This window comes from Bufo bufo, chromosome 2 (genome assembly GCF_905171765.1).
Source record: "Bufo bufo chromosome 2, aBufBuf1.1, whole genome shotgun sequence".
Lineage (NCBI taxonomy): Eukaryota > Metazoa > Chordata > Amphibia > Anura > Bufonidae > Bufo > Bufo bufo.
The window spans coordinates 353,726,904-353,746,616 of record NC_053390.1 but is presented as its reverse complement, the minus strand read 5'-3'; the positions used below and the strand labels follow the sequence as shown (position 1 = coordinate 353,746,616).

General features: G+C 44.8%; 1 protein-coding gene across 3 annotated transcripts in view; it reads right to left on the bottom strand.

Annotated features, from left to right (window-relative positions):
- Positions 1-865: 865 nt before the first annotated feature.
- KANK1 (KN motif and ankyrin repeat domains 1) overlaps positions 866-19,713 on the bottom strand; it is a 199,494-nt gene continuing 180,646 nt past the window's right edge. For all 3 annotated transcript variants that reach the window (XM_040417110.1, XM_040417112.1, XM_040417113.1), the window contains 9 exons: positions 16,465-16,665; positions 15,283-15,391; positions 14,957-15,151; positions 12,785-12,872; positions 5,129-5,348; positions 4,622-4,764; positions 2,832-3,032; positions 2,372-2,470; positions 866-1,775 (listed from right to left, as the gene is read on the bottom strand). In XM_040417110.1, the coding sequence (XP_040273044.1) occupies positions 1,710-1,775; positions 2,372-2,470; positions 2,832-3,032; positions 4,622-4,764; positions 5,129-5,348; positions 12,785-12,872; positions 14,957-15,151; positions 15,283-15,391; positions 16,465-16,665 (1,322 nt within the window). In that variant the 3' untranslated portion in view covers positions 866-1,709. The remainder of the gene's footprint in view (positions 1,776-2,371; positions 2,471-2,831; positions 3,033-4,621; positions 4,765-5,128; positions 5,349-12,784; positions 12,873-14,956; positions 15,152-15,282; positions 15,392-16,464; positions 16,666-19,713) is intronic.

Sequence of the window (19,713 nt, the reverse complement as noted above, 5' to 3'; positions counted from 1 at the left end):
GAGGGTCGGCAATACACGGGCACCGGCCGTGTGCACCCCGCATCATGGATGCGGACCCATTCACTTGAATGGATCCGCAATCCGGGAGATGCAGTGCGGAAGCTTCATGAAAGCACTACGGAGTACTTCTGTGGTGTTTCTGTCCGTGCCTCTGCACCGCAAAAAAAACAGGTTAGATTTTTTTTACGGTGCGTTTGGATCACGGACTCATTTAAGTTGAATCAGTATCGATCCGTCCCGGCCGCTGCACGGATGTTGCCCGTGCATTGGGGACCGCAAATTGCGGTCCCCAATGCATGGAACGGCAGTGTACATGAGCCCTTACCTGAAGGTGGACATGGTTATCAACAGTCAGTCAAGGGAATTGCAAACAGGTTGTCTGCTTTCAAGACGTGTAGGTTTTGACGGTGCAAATCTCTGTATTTTCTAGGTTGCTACTTTTTTTTAGAATTTCCAGCTTAAAACCAGATTTTTAGTCTTCCCAGTTCTGGTGATTTTATAAAGAAATGTGCATGTAAATGTAGGCCAAAGTGGCATGTATGAACTCTGCACATGTTGAACATTTATTTCCAAGAGGTGTGGGCCATATAACTTTCTGGTGGAGTTCTACTTATCCACTAATATCCACTTTTTATGAAAAATTACTTACACAGGTGTCTGCGTGTATAAACTTCTGACTGGCATTCTGACAATTTGCCAATTCTCTACTTTCAGAAAATGAGTATGGAGGTTGGTACTATTTTTTAATTTTGCAATTTAGTTTTTTTTTTTGTACATATGAAAACTGAAAATTTTCCAAATGCCCCTGGCAGAAAAAGAGTTAAAGACCACAGCGGGCAAAGGAGAAGATATTGTACTGAATAAAAACCACATAAGGAAAGTTTATTGAGAAAATATGGCAAGAGTCTAAGGCACTTGGAACACTTAAAAACATACACATCTAAAAGAAGAAAGACAGCTTACTGGTATATAAATATGCAGAGATGAGAAGAGCTCATTTTTCTTTACTTACCAAGAGACATACATACTGAGTGACCAAGACGTGTGATTTTTATAACATTTTACAGATATTAATACATAGTACTAGACATATTTAATATACATACATAAATATATATAGAGTACATGTCCTCAGACCATGTACCGGATTCTTCTTTTACAGGTTATAAAATATGCAGCAAATACTGAGTTTCTCAACATTTTAAGATAACATTTTCTTTCATATAAAAGTAACATAACAAATAGTCGAGACTTTTACTTAGTCCATTCAGATCTACTGAGGGCTTGTACACTTGACAGCTTATAGCCAGCGAGCCAGCTCAGGCGCCACATGTGGGGACATTCCATTACTCAGTTCATAACATAGAGCAGGGTGAGGGTGTACCCAGAACAATGCAGAAGGCACTATGGCACTCGCTAACACAGCAACCACATGTTTATTGCAAGAGATATGATGACTAACTGACTGACAATACGGTTTCCCTGGAACAGTTGTGGGCTCCAGCTTCCCCACCTAAAAAGGAGTTTAGGTAACCAAAAACTCATGCTCCACATATAGCTTTCATCCAGTTAGAAGACTCCAGGATTCCATGTAAGCAGCAATGGTCTATTGCTTTAGTCTGCTGGTATAATCAGGCACATAGACAAGTACATTCAGTATCTGTCGTCAGACATAATATTGGTTAGCAGCAGCTCCAGGGTGGCAAAAACTAACTGTCAAATGGACTTCTCTGTGTAGGACTGGGTGGAAGCTTCTTGCCCAGTCTGGGTGTCCCCTACAGAAAGAAGGAAGGAATGAGTTTTTGAAATTCTCAAGTCATAAGTATGGTATTTTCAATGTTTTACTCTTAGTTTTCATTTCAAGTATTTAAGACAATGACAAAAAATTATTAATTAATTTCACCACAGACATTAGTAAAATGAGACACATGACTGATAACACATATCGCTGTGGAAAACAAGCATTAGACAAGAAAACGCCACCATCCTAAATCCTCGTTTTCCTCCTCAGTTGAGAGTTTACTAGACCTTGCACAGACATTTGTGCTATGCATATTTTCTGTCACCTGCTTGGGGTGCAATAATATGTAGTCTGATTAGTTGTTTTTTTTAGCATTCATAAAAGGAAACATGGCTTAGGCAATGTCCACATGGTCAGTATTTGCAAGCCAAAACCAGAAGTGGAACCAACTGAGAAAAAGTATAAAAGGAAAACTGTGCAATTGGGCCCACTACTAGTTTTGGCTTACAAAGACTGATGAAAAGTACTGACCGTGTGAAAGTGCCCGTATACAGATATAACACAAATGGCCAAAGGAAGATACTATGAATTAAAATGGTGATATATACTCATTTGTAGGGCTATACTTACTTGTGATGGGGCTTTCGAAAAATTGACATGAGCATAAAGAAGGACTCCTATATCCTTATGACCGGCATCTAAGGCAATGGACAAGGCTGTGCTGCCATCCTAAGAACGAAAAGCAGACAGAAATTTACACTTCAGCTGATGAACCGCATAACCACACTTCTACTGGCACACTGCCATCTTACTAGATACATTTATAAGCTGTCTTACAAACAGTTCAACCCTAAAACTGTGTCAATACAGCGAGTCAGCAGAGGTTTACTTTTACTGCATACATTATTCACATGTATATGTTGCTATACTAGCGGTGATGTTCCCATCAGGATCACCTTCTATAAGCTAAAGCTGCTCCCGTCTCTGGATGAAAGCAAACATTTACTGGAAAAATAAGTGCTCAGTGAGTTCAGTGGGCGATTCCCCCACTCGTTATTAATGAAGAGGAGCTTTGGGTGCACTAACTTACATTGTCCTCCAGTGCAGCGTTACAGCCTGGCTGGGCTAGTAGCAGCTTGACTATCTCCACATGTCCATGTTCACTTGCACACATTAGAGCTGTGGACCCCTCATCATCCTGGATATTAACATCTGCACCACAGACCAAGAGAGCTTTGACCATATCTATTCTCCCATGGCTCACTGCAAGCATTAATGCGGTCTGGCCGGCCTGAAACAGAACACATATACATAGAAACAAAGAATGATGGCACAAAAAATATATGACATGCTCCATATAATCTGTCCTAATAAATTTCCTTTTCATTTTTCATTTATTTTTCTCTAGGGCTACCTAAGTGTGGGGGAGGGGGGGGGGCGCTAGCAGGGTCGCCCCGCCAATTAGGCAAAGTGAGGCGATCGTCCCAGGTGGCGCGGCCCTGGTGACACATGGGGGGGGGGGGCAGGACACAGGGAGATGAGCTCTTACTGGCACATTATGGGGGCACATCTTAATGGCACATTATTGGGGGCACTGTGGGGGCATTTCTTACTGGCACATTATTGGTGGCACTTTGAGGGCGTCTACTGAGGCCCACAAAGAAGGGGTATTTTTTATGGGGGGCTCTGTATAAGGGCATTTTTACTGGTACATTATGGGGGGGAACTAGGAGGAAGCGGGGAGAGGAGCACTATGGGGGCACTATATAGGGGTATTTTATACTGGCACATTATGGGAGTACTATGGGCACATTAGCTCAACTGTGGGCATTAAAAGGGGGTATTATTTTTGCACTGGCACATTATAAGGAGAATTATTACTACTGGGGGGGCATTATGATGGGCTTTTATTACTACTGGGGGTCTATGGGGAACATGATTACTAGTATGGGCACTATGGGAGCATTATTACTTCTGGGGCACAGTGGGGACATGTTGGGGGCACTGTAGGAGCATTATTACTACTACCATGTGTGCTCTAGCAGAGAATTATTCCTATTGGTGGGACTTTTGAGAGCACTATTAGTGTGGGGGCACTTTGGCACAGTATCAGCTTACCACAATTATTTTTGGGGGACGTTATGTTTACACTATTAGTGTCAGGAGCACCATTTGCTGGGCACAGTTATTTTAGGGCAGTGTGTGCCAATAATTATTGAAGAGGGCATTATCTGTGTGGCACTAGTATTATGAGGGGGTTTATACGTTTCTGCAGTATAGTATTGGGGATCACAGCGGCACAGTATTGGGGGTGGTAGGATGATTTGTCCAGAAGATGGGAGGATGATGGAAAAGTAGTAAACTAAGATTTTGTTTGTCAAAAGGCAGAGACGAGAAATGGCTGAAAACTGGTGGTCTGGTCTGAAGGTCTGAAAGGAGAAGATGAGGAAAGAGAACATCTACATCAAGGGAGACGTCACTGGCTGTAAGAGGTATGTGGAGCTGTATTACCCTGTATGTTCTGTAGTGACGGGAGGGTGGATATAGAATTTGGCCCACACTGTAGCAGCCTGGCCCCAGACTTCAGGTCACACTGTGCGTGTTCTGAATTCTGGGGGCTCACACCCATCTACTACATTATCTGTACTCAGAGTTAGCACTGTGTTATCTGTGGCGTTACGTATCTACTGCATTATCTGTGGCGTGGCCACAGGTTGGTGGGGGATAGGGGGGCCGCAATACTTGGCTTGCCCAGGGTGCTGGCAACCCAAGCTACGTTGCTGGGCTTAGATACAGCACTTCCATGGACTCTCCAGGGCAACCTTTTCTCATAAGCCCAGCCATTCTAACCCAAAGGTGTTCTCCAGTGTCTGCACATACCTGGCTGGCTTTGGCATTGACATCTCCACAGCTGAAGAGTTCCTCTACCACTTGCATGTCCTTGGCTGCTTCCACAGCTGCCAGAGCAGCAAGCATGATAGGAGTGTATCCAGCCTTGTTCTGGTGGTTTACGTTACACACATCTGTAAAGAAAGGACCCATTCTTGTATGAATGAAGCCATAAGGGACAGAGGAATAACAGAAAGCTGGAATGACACAAATCAAATGAGCTAATGTTCTCTGATTGGAACAGTTGAGGTCTTATAAATCGGACAATGCGGTTCTCACATATACAAAGCGCTACAGATCCAGATTGTAAGCGTCACAGCTGAAAAAGAATAACGTTTGTATAATTCCTATCACCAATCTCGTGTAATAGGCTTACTGTCCCCACGGGTATAAATTTTGTTGTCTAACATTCTAGGCTGCCTAAATTGCTTTCCAAGTTCTATAGGTCACCTACCAGTAAATCATGTACTGAAAACCATGTAAGGTAGCATGTCTAACCTGCATCCAGCAACAGTCTGACAATCTCAAAATTGGAATGGGATACACTGTAGTGAAGTGCTGTGTTTCCATTGCCATCGGCCATGTTGATGACATAGCGAAGAAGAGCGCGGGAAACCTCGGAAAACGCTGAAATATAATCCTCTACCATAGCTGGAACAGCAGATTTTTGACTCGACACACGGAACCATTCATTTTGTATAGTGTTCAAGCACAGCCTCTGCCAAAACAGAACACAATTCAATATAACACAATGTTATCAGTGACCTCAGTAAAATACCAGACATATTATTAGCTATTATTCAATATATAATGAAGGGCAGTGCAATCTAAGGGGAAAGGTGCAATGTCTTCCCCAGTGATGGCACACATTGTGGCCTGTAACATGTGTAAGGGTCCATTCACACAACCCTAAGGGCTCCGTGCCCATATTGCGGCCCTCAAACGGCAGGTCCGCAATATAAGGGCACCGGCATAAAACTCATTGACTTCAATGGTTTTATGATCCGCAGGATACGGAAACAGATAGGACATGTCCTATCTTTGGTGGAACTGAGGCACAGATTGGAAATGCTTCCATGGGCTTTCGGGCTCATGCCTCCGCACCGCAAAAGATAGGGCATGTGTTATCTTTTGCCATATCTTGTGGTTCGCTGACCCATTTAAGTCAATGGGTCTGCATCTGAACCATGGAGGGCACACGGCTGGTGCCCGTGCATTGTAGAACGCAATTTGCAGTCCGCAGCACAGGCATGGAGCGCTTATGTTTGTGTGAATGGATCCATAATGGAGAGATTTCCTAAATGTACTTCAATCAAGTAAAAACCACTTATAACAATTAACCAATCAGCTGCAGGCACAGAGGAAAGATGGTTCCATCTAAGCCCAAGTCATTATGCAAACTTATAGAAGTTTATTAACTATTCATTGTAAATGCAAATTTTGTCCACAGACAGACATTGCATAAAATGAGGCTGGTTTCATATCTGTGTCGGAGGTTTAATAATAAGAAATTACACAAACACTCCTGACAAAAATGCTTTAGGGTGCATTTACACCAACAGATTATATCTGACCAATTACTGTCCAATCAGACAAATAGTTGGTGTGTATAACAAAAGAACTGTGTGTGTAAACGGCCATCTTCTAACCAACGATTGGTCAGATAATCTGTTGGTGTGAATGCACCCCTAAAAATAACACATACATGTAAAAACCTGTCATAAATAAAGAACATGCAGAAGTGCAAATTACCCAAAAGACATAGGGAGTAGTGCATGTGGATTCCCATAAGCCTAAAGAAAGTCCTCTGAGATGCTTCACATATTTACAGATGAAATTTTTGCCAGGGGTACTTATGTAATTTTTCCCCATTATCGTCTATTGGGGAATTTATCGGTGTGCACGTGTTGGTTTATTTTTAGGGTGAACTGCATGTTGGACAGAGTCAGGCACCTCTGTGAGGATCCCAAATCCTACAAGATTCAGGGTCAGTTTTATGCAAGGAGATGCTTTAAGCCTTTGTCCACCTGCATTTTTAGAATAAAAAAATCAAAGATATGGATGTGCTGCCATTTTGCTTATGTGTGCCTTTCTCTTGACACATTGTTACTATGTAACATATATGTAGGCATGCACTCCGATTTATTCAATTGTGCCCACTAAATTATTTGTTCGAGTATATAAATGGTAACACCAGAGTTTTTATTCCTGGGGCATGGAGTAATCGGGCATGTAACAGGACGTGTGCTCGCTCGGCTCTGTCCTGCACTCGGCAGTTTATCCTGAAAACCCCGCTGCAGAACCTCAATAAAAGCGCCCACAGTGTGCCCAGAGCCGACCTACCTACCTCCGGTGCTGCTCGTGATCCGACCGGCGAAAATGTCCAAGAGGAGAGAGGGGAGAGCGGCCGACCGCGAGCTCCAAGATGGCGCCGGCAGTGAAACCCCATGCCGCACAGACCGCCCGGCTGACCTGCACAGGGAGACTGCAGCTAAGCTGGGTAAGTTTGCCCATTCTTCTGCCCAACTAACCGCTAAAGTGGCAAGGGAAAGACATCCTCCCTCCAGGGGATCGGCCGATAAGGCTGATGAGGACGGAAGCTGCTGCACGGCCAGAAGAAAGCTCTGCTGTCCCTGAAGCTGCACAAGCCAGCGATCCCTCAGCACAGCTCACTGACACAGAAGACATAGTGGGTGAACTCACTCTTAAAGACGTCCTACACGCTATCACTAAGTGTGGTAAATCGCTGCACACTCTTAATGTTCAAGTAGGAGCCATTAAAGAAGACGTAACTATAGTCCGCCACGATCTGCGAATACTTGCGGACCGAACGACCGACCTGGAAAACCGTGTGGGCAATGTGGAGGAGTCTATTTATCCTCTTAAACGTGATGTCGCTGAATGTACCAGGCGGATGGATGTGTTGGCAGCTAAACAAGATGACTTAGAGAACCGATCACGCCGAAACAAATGTGCGTCTGGTGGGCGTACCGGAAAAAGCAGAAGGTACTAATCCTGGCTTTGAATCCTGGATGAAAAATCAATTCGGGCCAAGCAATCTGACTCCTCTGTTAGCGGTGGAAAGGGCTCACAGGGTGCCTACTCGCCCATTACCACCGGGTGCAGCCCCCAGACCGGTGATTATGAGGATTCTACACTACAGGGATAGAGACATTATTCTCCGAAGAGCCAGAGAGCTGCCAGACATGTCTATTGATGGCCGCAGAGTGTCTCTGTTCCCTGATTATTCCATTAAAGTCCAAAAAAGGAGAGCGAAGTTCCTTGATGTAAAGAGGCGACTGAGGGCTCTTGATGTCAGATACTCTATGATCTTCCCTGCAAAACTTCGTGTGGCAGAGCTGGGATCCACCATGTTCTTTGAGGATTCTAAAGAAGCCATGAAATGGTTGGACAGACATGAACAACAGCTGGGAGAGAATAGAAGGCGGGATGATTCATGACTGTCTCTTGTGGTAGTGTACACGTAATGTAGTTATTTAAAATGCAGGGAGTTCACACCTCTCATATTTGTGTGTTCATCTCTTTTTGAATCTGCATTTACTCGCTATCGCGTGCAGTCTATGGACCCTGCTATGTTATTTTGTAAGCTGCCTACATACATCTCCTTATCTCTGTTTTTACTCGTGCAACAGTGGCCAACAGGGGTCTCATGATGTGCTTATATTAAGTATAGCCGAGAGTTGCAGGAGAGCTTACACTGTCTGTAGTACTTTGTATATTTTCTAAATGTGATACATATTGTTCTCTGTTTATTCCTACAGTTATAATTACTGTTGATACCGTCCTACGTTCGGGGTAGATAGGCTGACCACTGGTGCTTGGCCTTGACGACGGGTGCTACTTTGACCCCACGGGCCTGGTAACTCGGGTGTATTTGGTGGGAACCCGCTGTTTAGGCTACAGCGCCATCTTGGTTCTAATTTTACTTTTTAGTATAGTTTAAAGAAAGGGGAGGGGTTCTTTTCCCATTTTAATAGCTAGAGTTTGTAGTGTGACCATGCTTTTCCGAAGTTCCATAATTAGAGTCCTGGAGCAAGACAAGAGGAGTATACTGTGCTTATTAGCAGTGGATCCCCTGGGCCCCATCCGTCTCAATGATGAATAGACGACTGTCATGGCGGGAATAGTTCACTTCCTCAGCTGGAACACCAGCGGAGTAAAGGAAGGTAATAAAAGAAGGGCCATTCTAGATCGTGTCAAACAGCACCACCCTGTGATATGCTGCATCCAGGAAATACACTTACTAGAAGATCAAACGAAGTTACTCAGCCCACACTGGGCTGGACACTGCTACCATGCTACGTACTCTACATATGCAAGGGGAGTCAGCATTTTAGTACACAAATCCATAGCTTTTACCTGCATCTCGTACAAGATAGATAGGGAAGGAAGATCTATTTGTCTACACTGCACACTGTATAATTCCCTGTGTGTGATAATAGGGGTTTATATCCCACCCCCTTACTCCCCACAGGTACCCAAGTCTATTTTGGTGTATTTGGCAGACGTACCGGATGTTCCAGTCATAGTTATGGGAGACTTTAACAGTACTATTGATCCTGCATTGGACAGAATGGGAGGAGGCTCTCATTCTCCTGGCTGCGGCCTCACTCCATTCGGAAGGCTTTTGCGGGAATCCCTGCTGCTGGATTTCTGGAGATTGAAAAATCCGCTGGCGAAACAATATTCGTGTGTCTCCTCTACCTATGACTCTTTATCAAGGATTGACCTCATATTGGGGAATGCCGGTATGGGGAGTTTTCTCCGGGATATCCCATATTTACCGCGTAGACTCTCGGACCACTCTCCGGTTCTGGCAATTGCTGACTTCCAGCCTACCAGAATACGGAGAAACATGGCCTGGAAATTCAATCCGCACTGGTTGAATGTGTTACCGGATCTGGGGGGCATAGGTGAAAAACTGAAGGAATAATTTGACCTTAATCTCCCGTCCGCATCTAAACTTGTGGTGTGGGATGCCATGAAAGCATATTTACGGGGGCTGATAATAGTGGCTATCAATGCTAAAAAACCCGAAACCAAATTGACGATACAAAAATTGACCACCACGGTGGGTCTCTTATAGGCAGCACATGTTGCTGCTCCAACGGCAGACACTGAGACAATGTGAAAAGAGGCACAGGAAAAATGTAATGACAAATTATTGCAAAATGCAAAGAAAACACTTTTTCCAAAAGCAGTCCTATTATGAGGAGGGAGAAAAGACGGGGAGGTTATTGGCTTTAATTTCTAGAGCTCAGCAGTCATCATATATAGCGGCACTCAGGGATCCAGAGGGAGTAATAAGAGATGATCCTGACACGATAGCCCATATTATGCAGTCCTTCTACTCCTCACTACATGAGTCCAAGATGACAGCTTCGGAGGAGGAGATTCGGGGGTTTCTACAGCAGTTACCGCTGCGTACCCTTTCGGGGGAACACAAAGATATGTTAGATGCCCCAGTAACTCTTGAGGAGTTGGAGGAGGCTCTAGGGTCCATGTCTAGTAATAAGGCGCCAGGGAGATACAGCCTACCCGCTGAACTGTATAAATGATATGCATCCATACTTTTGCCGCAGTTACTGGAGGTTTGCAAAGAGGCGAAAGAAGCGGGACGCTTGCCTGCCTCGATGAATAAAGCTATAATTGTGCTCATTCCGAAGCCTGGTAAAGATGATAAAGAAGCGGATTCTTCTAGACCAATCTCGCTCCTGCAGACGACATTAAACTACTGGCGAAAGTGATGGCAAACAGACTAAACTGGGTTATCACGACGCTTATCCACACAGATCAGGCGGGCTTCATGCCGAATGCTTCCACTGCTGTTAATGTCAGAAGACTTTTTCTAAATATCCAGGCGAGCCAGGTCCACACCTCGAATGCAGCGGTCGCATCTCTTGATGCAGCCAAAGCATTTGACAGTGTGGAATGGCGATATCTGTGGCTAGTGCTTGAAAAGATGGCCTTTGGACACCACTATATAGAATGGGTACAGCTTCTGTATGCATTCCCGAAAGCCGTATTGCAGATTAATGGGAATTTGTCAGACTCCTTTGAACTGCATAGAGGGACGCGACAGGGGTGTCCTCTGTCACCGCTTTTGTTTGCGGTGGCGGTGGAGCCTTTGGCGGAAGCTCTGAGACGAGCAACCTCAGTGCGTGGTTTTCAATATGGTGAGCTGACTGAAAAAGTTGCGCTTTATGCAGATGATCTGCTGCTGTTCATGGATGACTGGATAAACTCCCTTACGGGAGCCATGCAGATCATTAATGACTATGGTAAACTATCTGGCCTGCGCATTAATTGGGCGAAGTCTGTGGTTATGCCGTTAACTAATTGAGGCGCCCCGACTTTGGAAGACGCCATGGGTCTCAAGATCGTATCCTCCTTTAAGTACTTGGGCGTTCAAATAACCTCTGATATAAGGGATTATGAAAGTCTAAACTTAACTCCTTTGCTAGATGGGGTTCAAAGATAAAGTAAATACATGGGTTAAACTCCGCTTTCCATGATAGGGAGGACCAACCTTATTAAAATTATATTGATGCCCCAGTTACTATACCTTCTCCACAATGCACCCTGCTGGATCCCGCTGCGCTTTTTCTATTAAGTAAATGCCCTGTTTAGGGACTTAACTTGGAAAAAGGGTATCCCTCGTATTAAACTCACAACTTTGCAACGACCCAAACGAACTATTTAGCGAGCCAGCTACAACACATAAGGGGCTGGGGGGATATAGAGAAGATAAACATGGCAGGAAAGATAGTGGGATATCTTCTGGGACGGCCCTGCTTGTTGTCTGCGCTGGAGGATGGCACCTTTCACACTAAAGGGAGTCAATACGGTGTCTTACGCACCATTCACAAGGTGTGGTGGAAGGCCAGAAGCATAACAAAGGTTTCTGGTTACACAATGTATACCCCGATATGGCCTAATTTCACGTACAAGGAGTTAGACAAAATTACAGAACTACGGGTATGGAACGCACATAATCTTAATAGGATGGCTCAGCTGTACTGGGAGGGTACATTGAAAGAATACACTCAATTACAGCAAGAATTCAATATCCCTAAAAAATTCTTTTATCTGTATCTGCAACTTAGACACGCTATAAAGGCACAGGATGCATCTGAAAAAATTTCCCCTGTACCAAAACATAGTATCATAGATCTTACAGCGACAAGTGGTACCACTAACGGGGTAATATCACTTCATTATAGTGTACTTCTTGATATGCAACTCAAGAAAACACCCCTACAATTGTATGACAAGTGGTAAACCGACATATCGGCCCTAACTGAGGAACAGTGGGAAGGAGTGTTGGGAGATTGCCCGCTGTTGGCTGTTAGAGAAGCGAATAGAGTCTCACAACTGTACCTACTACATAGGGTATATAGAATGCCAGTGGTCCTTAAAAAAAATGGGATATAGGGATAATGACCTTTGCCCAAGGTGCGATATGTCCAATGCAGACTTAATTCATCTCATGTGGAACTGTCCGAGGCTGAAACTGTATTGGACAGAGGTCATAGAACTAATAAACACAGTCTTTAATGTAAGCCTAGATATTGCACCCTTAATGTGTATACTAGGATATTTTGAGGTTTTGCCGGGCATGGCAAAAATGAAGTTGGCTATTGGGTGGATCCTATATCAAGCTAGGAAAAACATTGTGTTCCACTGGATAGACAAAGCACCACCGACGATACATGAACTAGTGGCCAGAGTACACAATTTGGTTCAAATGGAGGAGTATGTTTATCACTCCATTGAAAAATTTGAGACAGTTTGGTTTTCCTGGATGCAGCATTACAGAGATATATATGGCCCTTAGGATAAGATACAAGATGTTGTGCTATTATGGTTATTGAGTTTATGAGACATGTATATGGGATGTGTGTAAATATATATTGCGTACATTAGGTGTATGATCGTGCATGTTGATCTACTGCCGGACTCACTGCTAGATGCATGGACTTTGGACTCTATTGGTCACAGGACTATGGGAAGGGGGGTGGAGGGATGGGAGGTGGGCTTTCGGGGGTTTATTGTTCTTTACATGTTATTGAAAAAGACAAATAAAAATATCTGAAGTTTTTATTCCTTTCAAAAGAGTGAGTGAGCACTTACCACATCTTTACTCGCCAACGCCCGAGGATCATCAACTGCCTCTTTCAGAACATTGCAGGCGGACAGCATCTTTTCACTTAATTCATATCTGCATAAGAGACAATCTAGATTAATGCTTGCGGAATATTAAAGGAGTTTTCCGAGACTTTTATACTGAGGACCTATCCTCTAGATAGGTCATCAGTATCTGATCGGGGTGGCACTCTGGATCCCCGCCTATCTGCTGTTTGAGAAGGCACTGGTACTCACAGTAGCCTTCTCTCAGTTGTCCAGGCACAGAGCATTACATTGTATAGTGGCTGTGTTTGGTATTGCATCTCAGCCCCATTCTCTTCAATGAGGCTGAGCTGTGCCTAGGCCATGTGACCGATGAATGTGACATTACATGGCCTAGGCTAAGCTGTGAGGAGGCCACGATGCCGCTGTGAGTGCCAATGCATTCTCAAACAGTTGATCGTGGGGGTGCTGGGAGTCAGACTCTCACCAATCAGATACTGATGGCCAACCCTATTTGTTAAGCATGCCAGTTTGTAACACATAATTCCATGAAAGGTCCTCTTTAGCTGATGCCATGCAAGGTCTTTCATTGTTGCTGTCCTCATCGAGATGGCATAAGTCAGTGGTGGCAAACCATTTAGAGACCAAGTGCCCAAACTATCGCAAAGTGCCAACACGGCAATTTAAAGGGCTCCTGTCACCCCCCAAAAGTCATTTTTCATTTTTGGGCTAATTAAAATCCTTATAGTGCGTTATTCAATATATAGTGCTCTTACCCTTATCTGTTGTCTAGTTTCTTTAAAAACCGCACTTTTATAATATGTTAATTACCTGGCTACCAGCAAGTAGGGCGGTTACTTGCTGGTAGCCGCCGCATCCTCCTTTCAAAAAAACGCCCCCCTCCTCTTGTTGATTGACAGGGCCAGCGAGCGCTCTCCTCCTCTGGCTGGCCCTGTCTGCGTTCTAAATCTCGCGCCTGCGCCGTACCGGTCTTCAGTCGGCGCAGGCGCACTGATAGGAGGACGCTCGCACGGCCGCTCCTTCCTCAGTGCGCCTGCACCGATGACGTCACATCTACACCCGGCGCAGGCGCACTGAGGAAGGAGCGGCCGAGCGAGCGTCCTCCTATCAGTGCGCCTGCGCCGACTGAAGACCGGTACAGCGCAGGCGCGAGATTTAGAACGCAGACAGGGCCAGCCAGAGGAGGAGAGCGCTCGCTGGCCCTGTCAATCAACAAGAGGAGGGGGGCGTTTTTTTGAAAGGAGGATGCGGCGGCTACCAGCAAATAGACGCCCTACTTGCTGGTAGCCAGGTAATTAACATATTATAAAAGTGCGGTTTTTAAAGAAACTAGACAACAGATAAGGGTAAGAGCACTATATATTGAATAATCGCACTATAAGGATTTTAATTAGCCCAAAAATGAAAAATGACTTTTGGGGGGTGACAGAAGCCCTTTAACCTGAATACTACAGTCCAATATAGTATATATTCCATGTACTTTATCATTTAGCTATAATAGCCTGTCTGCATTCAATGCTGTTCATAGCATGCCCTGCGTCTAAGTCATATTGGTACACCATAAACTTTTTCCAGAGTGCGGGTGCCCAGAGAGAGGGCTCAGAGTGCCACCTCTGGCACCAGTACCATAGGTTCGTCACCACTGGCATAAGTGGACTAAGACATTATCAGGATGTTTTGCTTCATAATACTGGACTCTGTGTTTTCACTTCTGTACACTCATTTTAATATCCAGAAGTACATGGACAACTGGACTATTGAACTGGCTAAACTCTGTCTGGTTTGGTACTTTAACATTTTGAGATAATGCACTCACACCTAGCTTGTGTGTTTTTCACATTTTTTTATCAATAAAAAGTTTGAGAAAGTACAACATGTCTCACAAAAAACAAGCATTCATACAGCTATATGAATGGGGGAATTTTTTTTTTTTTTTAAGTTATGGCTCCTGTAAGTCAGGGAGTAAAAATTTTTAACAAAAACTGAAAATTGCCCTGTCCTCAAGGGGTTAAAAACAACTTTGCTACTACTGTAAAATTTGATGATTATTTGCTACCCACCAATCCATAGCAGCATATCTTCAATGCATATGTCCTGTGTGGACATACCCTTATAGAATATTAACAACCGTGCTAACGCAGGACAGCATTGTACCTTTCCCGGATTTCCACTTTCTCTGTCTCTTTCTCAGCATCCCCCACTGGCTCGGGTACTTCTGTTTGCTCACTTGCCATGCCTTGTTTTAGGACTTCAGAGTCCTCATTAAACACTTCTTCCTCACATTCATCATCTGACTCTGTGGATGAACTTTCATTGGAGCTTGATTCATCGCTAGATGTGGTTTCATACCTGAAAATTACAGATATCTTGCATTACTAATTCACAGGTTTTCTTCCAAGGTTACATCTGAGACAATGAAACGGGTTACAACGGGTTACACCAGTACAGCACACGTGTCTGTCTTTTCATAACATGCTTACCCTCCATTGATGCCAACAAACTGAAGATTTTTCTTTGTGTTTGAGGATTCTTTCTTTACATCTTTTCTCTTCATGATGGACTTAAGGGTACTGTGGTTGCTTGTACTCCCTATTACAGAGGGGGTAAGACGAAAATAATGAAGCAAATAAAATATTGTACCAAGGCTTTCAAAGGTTGATGGTAAAATACACATCATATGCATCACAAATCAACACAGTGAGAAAATGTTGCCTATGTATCAGAATAGAATTTTTTTTTATCAGACGTGTTCTGATTTACTCATTCCCCTCTAGGCAACTTAAGGTACCTTTACACGAGCTGATTATAGTGTAAATTATTGTTAAATCAGGCAAAACTGCACGATTATTGAGCAGTGTAAAAGCAATGAACGATAAAACAACAACTGAGAATTGGTAGATTTCTCGTTGGTTCGCTCGTTTGTGTGGGCACAAAAATCATTGTTGGATGTTAATGATTTCATACGTGTAAACTGTAATCGTTCACTGCGCGCATGATTACAGACGATAAATTTGTCCACAACACCATGCAACAGTATGATTTACAAACAATGGAATATGCGATTGAAATGACAATTTTGTGACTGATAAATTTGGCGCGTCCAAAGGGTCATTGTTGAAATGTTCACTACACCAAAACATGACTTGTTCGTCACTCAATCGTACCAATCATCGCCTCATGTAAAGGTTTAGTAAATGTGTATTGAAACTTGTGACGAGTGAGATAGGATGTCCAGATATGTACAGATATCAGCTGATTGCCCTGGGGCCAAAAGCTGAAGACAACACCTGTCCAAATGTTCTATTATGGCCTATGGACATCAAAGAGTGGGATCCACTTAGTATGTTCAGGCAGACTAGAGCTGTTAATACTAGAAGGGGATAGCATGGCTGTCAGTGGCTCCCAAGTCAAAAATGAGATGTTTGCTTCTCCAGAAGTGGGACCCAAAGAAATCAGGGAATTCTCCTGGGGCCATTTTCTGAAAAAGATAGTGAGGAGCTCTGCATAAAAGGGGCATTCCCAAAAACTGACATTTATATTTAAACCCTGGTGTGGCCAACACTAATAAGGGGAACAGGGCATCTGTGTCTCCAGTTACTCTCCTTGACCTGTGGCAATGGAGTAGAAAAGACACTGAAGGTCTAACGCTGGGCATAGATTACCATAAAGAGAAGATGCTATGTTTTCACAGGCGAGCTTTTTTGCATTCATAGAGTTGGTTGAAGCTGACCTCACTTCGTCACCATCTTTCTCAATGTTTAGCCTCTCTAGTTTAGAGACTCCTTCTCGGTCAACAGTTGGTGCACTAGAAGAGGAACATTCTGCAGATACTTTGGCCTGACTTGTGTCACCCTCTTTAGACCCTGCGAAAATGAAGAGACAGCACTTTACTTTGTTAATGGATAACTTAGGGTAAATTTACAGAGTTCAGGTCAACAGGTTATCAAGTAACCTAGTGTCATCTGTATACAAAGCCTGAAGAAAAATAATAAAAACGCTCACCATGGAATAGTGGTGTCCAATGTGAACGTCTTATGGAGAGAGACTGTCCAGTAAGGCCTGACTTACAAGAGAGTAAGGTGGTCACGAATGCAAACATATTTTTGGTCTGCATCCAATCTGCATTTTTTGCGGGTTGGATGCAGACTAGTGTTGGGCGAGCATGCTCGTCTGAACACCATTTTGACTCTAGCACCACGGTGTTCGGCCGAACACCGCGTGTGCTCGAGCACGATGCTAGAGTCTCCTCCCCGCACTGCTACGCAGCCAATAAACGTGCGGGGGAGTACTGGCACTCACTGTAATGCCGTAGCCATGTTGGTTACTGGCATTACAGTGATTGACACGTGGTTCGGCTCAGTATTAGTCCGGAAGAGCTGCAGCAGAAGCGACAGATCGTGTAGGGACAGAAATTTTATTTTTATTTTTAGGGAGGGTTAAGTCTTGAAAGGTGTTAAAGACCCAAAAGTCCTTTTAAGGACTATTGTTTTATCTGGCTGAAATATATATTATTTGTGTACTTTAGCACTAGCATTATTCATTTCCGGTATTAAGTTCCGTCCTAGGGGCTGAATACCGGAAAAAAACAGATCAGTTTTATCCTAATGCATTCTGAATGGAAAGCAATCCGTTCAGTATGCATCAGGATGTCTTCAGTTCAGTCACTCTTACGGTATTTGGCCGGAGAAAACAATGCAGCGTGCTGCGGTATTCTCTCCGTCCAAAAATTCCGAAACACTTGCCGGAATGCCGGATCATTATTTTCCATTGAAATGCATTAATGCCAGATCCGACACCAAGTGTTCTGGAAAAACTGATCCGGTTTCCTGGTCTGTGCATACGCAGACCTTTAAAAATGTGAAAAAAGTTCATACCGGATCAGTTTTTCCGGATGACACCAGAGAGACGGATCCGGTATTGCAATGCATTTGTGAGACGGATCTGCTTCCGGATCAGTCTACAAATGCTATCTGTTTGCATACAGATTTCCGGATCCGGCAGGCAGTTCCGGCGAAGGAACTGCCTGTCGGAATCCAACAACATAAGTGTGAAAGTACCCTTAGTGCAACCTGCGCTAAATTGCGTGCAATTGTTTGGCCGCTGCTGACAGCGACATTACCTGCGCTATATCTCCTGTATAATGTTTGCACATCCTAAATATTTGTGACAGTGTAATTTGTTTGCGCATACACTTACAAAACCTGCTACTGTACGTGTGACATACTTGCAAGCATATATACCATTTAATATGCTCAAGGCGAGCAGTAAGAAACGGGGAAGTGGCCGTGCTGCTGATGGTGCACGCAAAGGCCGTGGCCCTGGGCGCGGTGAAACTGTGCCTGCTGTCAGAGCACAAGAAACACACTTATCCACGATACCTAGCTTCATCTCCCAGTTTGCAGGGTGGTGCAGGACACCACTCTCGAAGTCACATCAGGGCGACCAGTTGGATTGCAGCAGATAATGCTTCCAGTCGGTTAAGCACCACCCTGTCTTCCACAAAGTCCAGACTGAGTAGCCAAGAGTCTGGTCAACAGAATCCTCACCTGATCCTCCTTCCTCCCACCATCGAGAGTCTTGGCAAACAAGTGATCCCATCCCACACTCGGATATTCGAAGGAGCTCTTTTCATCGCTATTCCTTGATTTGGCCCTCTTGCCAAGCTCACTTGAAGAGGGACATGAGGAGATCTTGGGCACCGATTCCTAAATTCTTCAACATCCACAGTCAGAAGATGATGACGGTGGGGAACGGCAATTAGTGTTTCACGAGGTGGATGATGATGAGACACAGTTGCCAATAAGTCAACCGCAATTAGTGTCTCAAGAGGTTCATGATGAGGATGAGACACAGTTGTCAATAAGTGAGGTTCTTGTTAGGTCAACAAATCAGGAGGATGATCAGAGTGAGGAAGTGGAAGAGGAGACTGTGGACGATGAAATCACTGCCCCAACCTGGGAAGGTGGCAAGCTGAGCGAAGACAGCAGTACAGAGGAGGAGGGATCCGCAGCACCGCAACAGGATGGAAGAGGCAGTGGGATGGCAAAAGGGAGAAGGCGGGCCACACCAAACAGGCCCACAACTGTTCTCCGGAGCACCCCCTTGCATAAATCTCCCTTGCCAGGGGGTAGGTGTTCCGCAGTCGGGCGCTTTTTGGAGGAAAGTGCGTACGATAAAAGAAACTTCATTTGCAACCTGTGCGGTACCAAAATGAGTAGGGGCGTGAACACTAGCAACCTCACCACCAGCAGCATCATCCGCCACATGGCATCAAAGCACCGGTATAGGTGGGCCGAACGCCTGGGTCCACAATCAGTGTCTGCGGGTCACACCACTGCCTCCTCTTTCCCTGTGTTACATGCTGGCCAATCCCCTTTCCAAGACGCAGTCCGGGTCCGGGATGCCTCCCGCCCTGGACCTTCACAAGCACCATCAGCTAGCACATCCACTTCTGTGTCCCAGCGCAGCGTACAGATGTCCATACCCCAGGCCTTTGAACGAAAGCGCAAATACCCAGCCACCCACCCACAGGCCATAACATTAAATGCGCACCTTTCAAAATTGCTGGCCCTGTATATGTTGCCATTTAGGTTCGTGCACACTGAGGCTTTCCGCCGCCTCATGGCAACGGCGGTCCCTCGTTACTCAGTCGTCAGCCGCCACTATTTTTGCCGGTGTGCCGTCCCCGCCTTACACCAGCATGTGTCCTGTAACATCACCCGTGCCCTGACCAACGCAGTTATTGGGAAGGTCCACTTAACGACAGACACATGGACAGGTGCTTCTGGCCAGGGACGTTTCATTTCCCTGACAGCACACTGGATGTACATTGTGGAGGCCAGGAGCGAGTCGTACTCTCGGATGGCACAGGTGCTACCGATGCCAAGGATTGCAGGCCCTACTTTCATCAG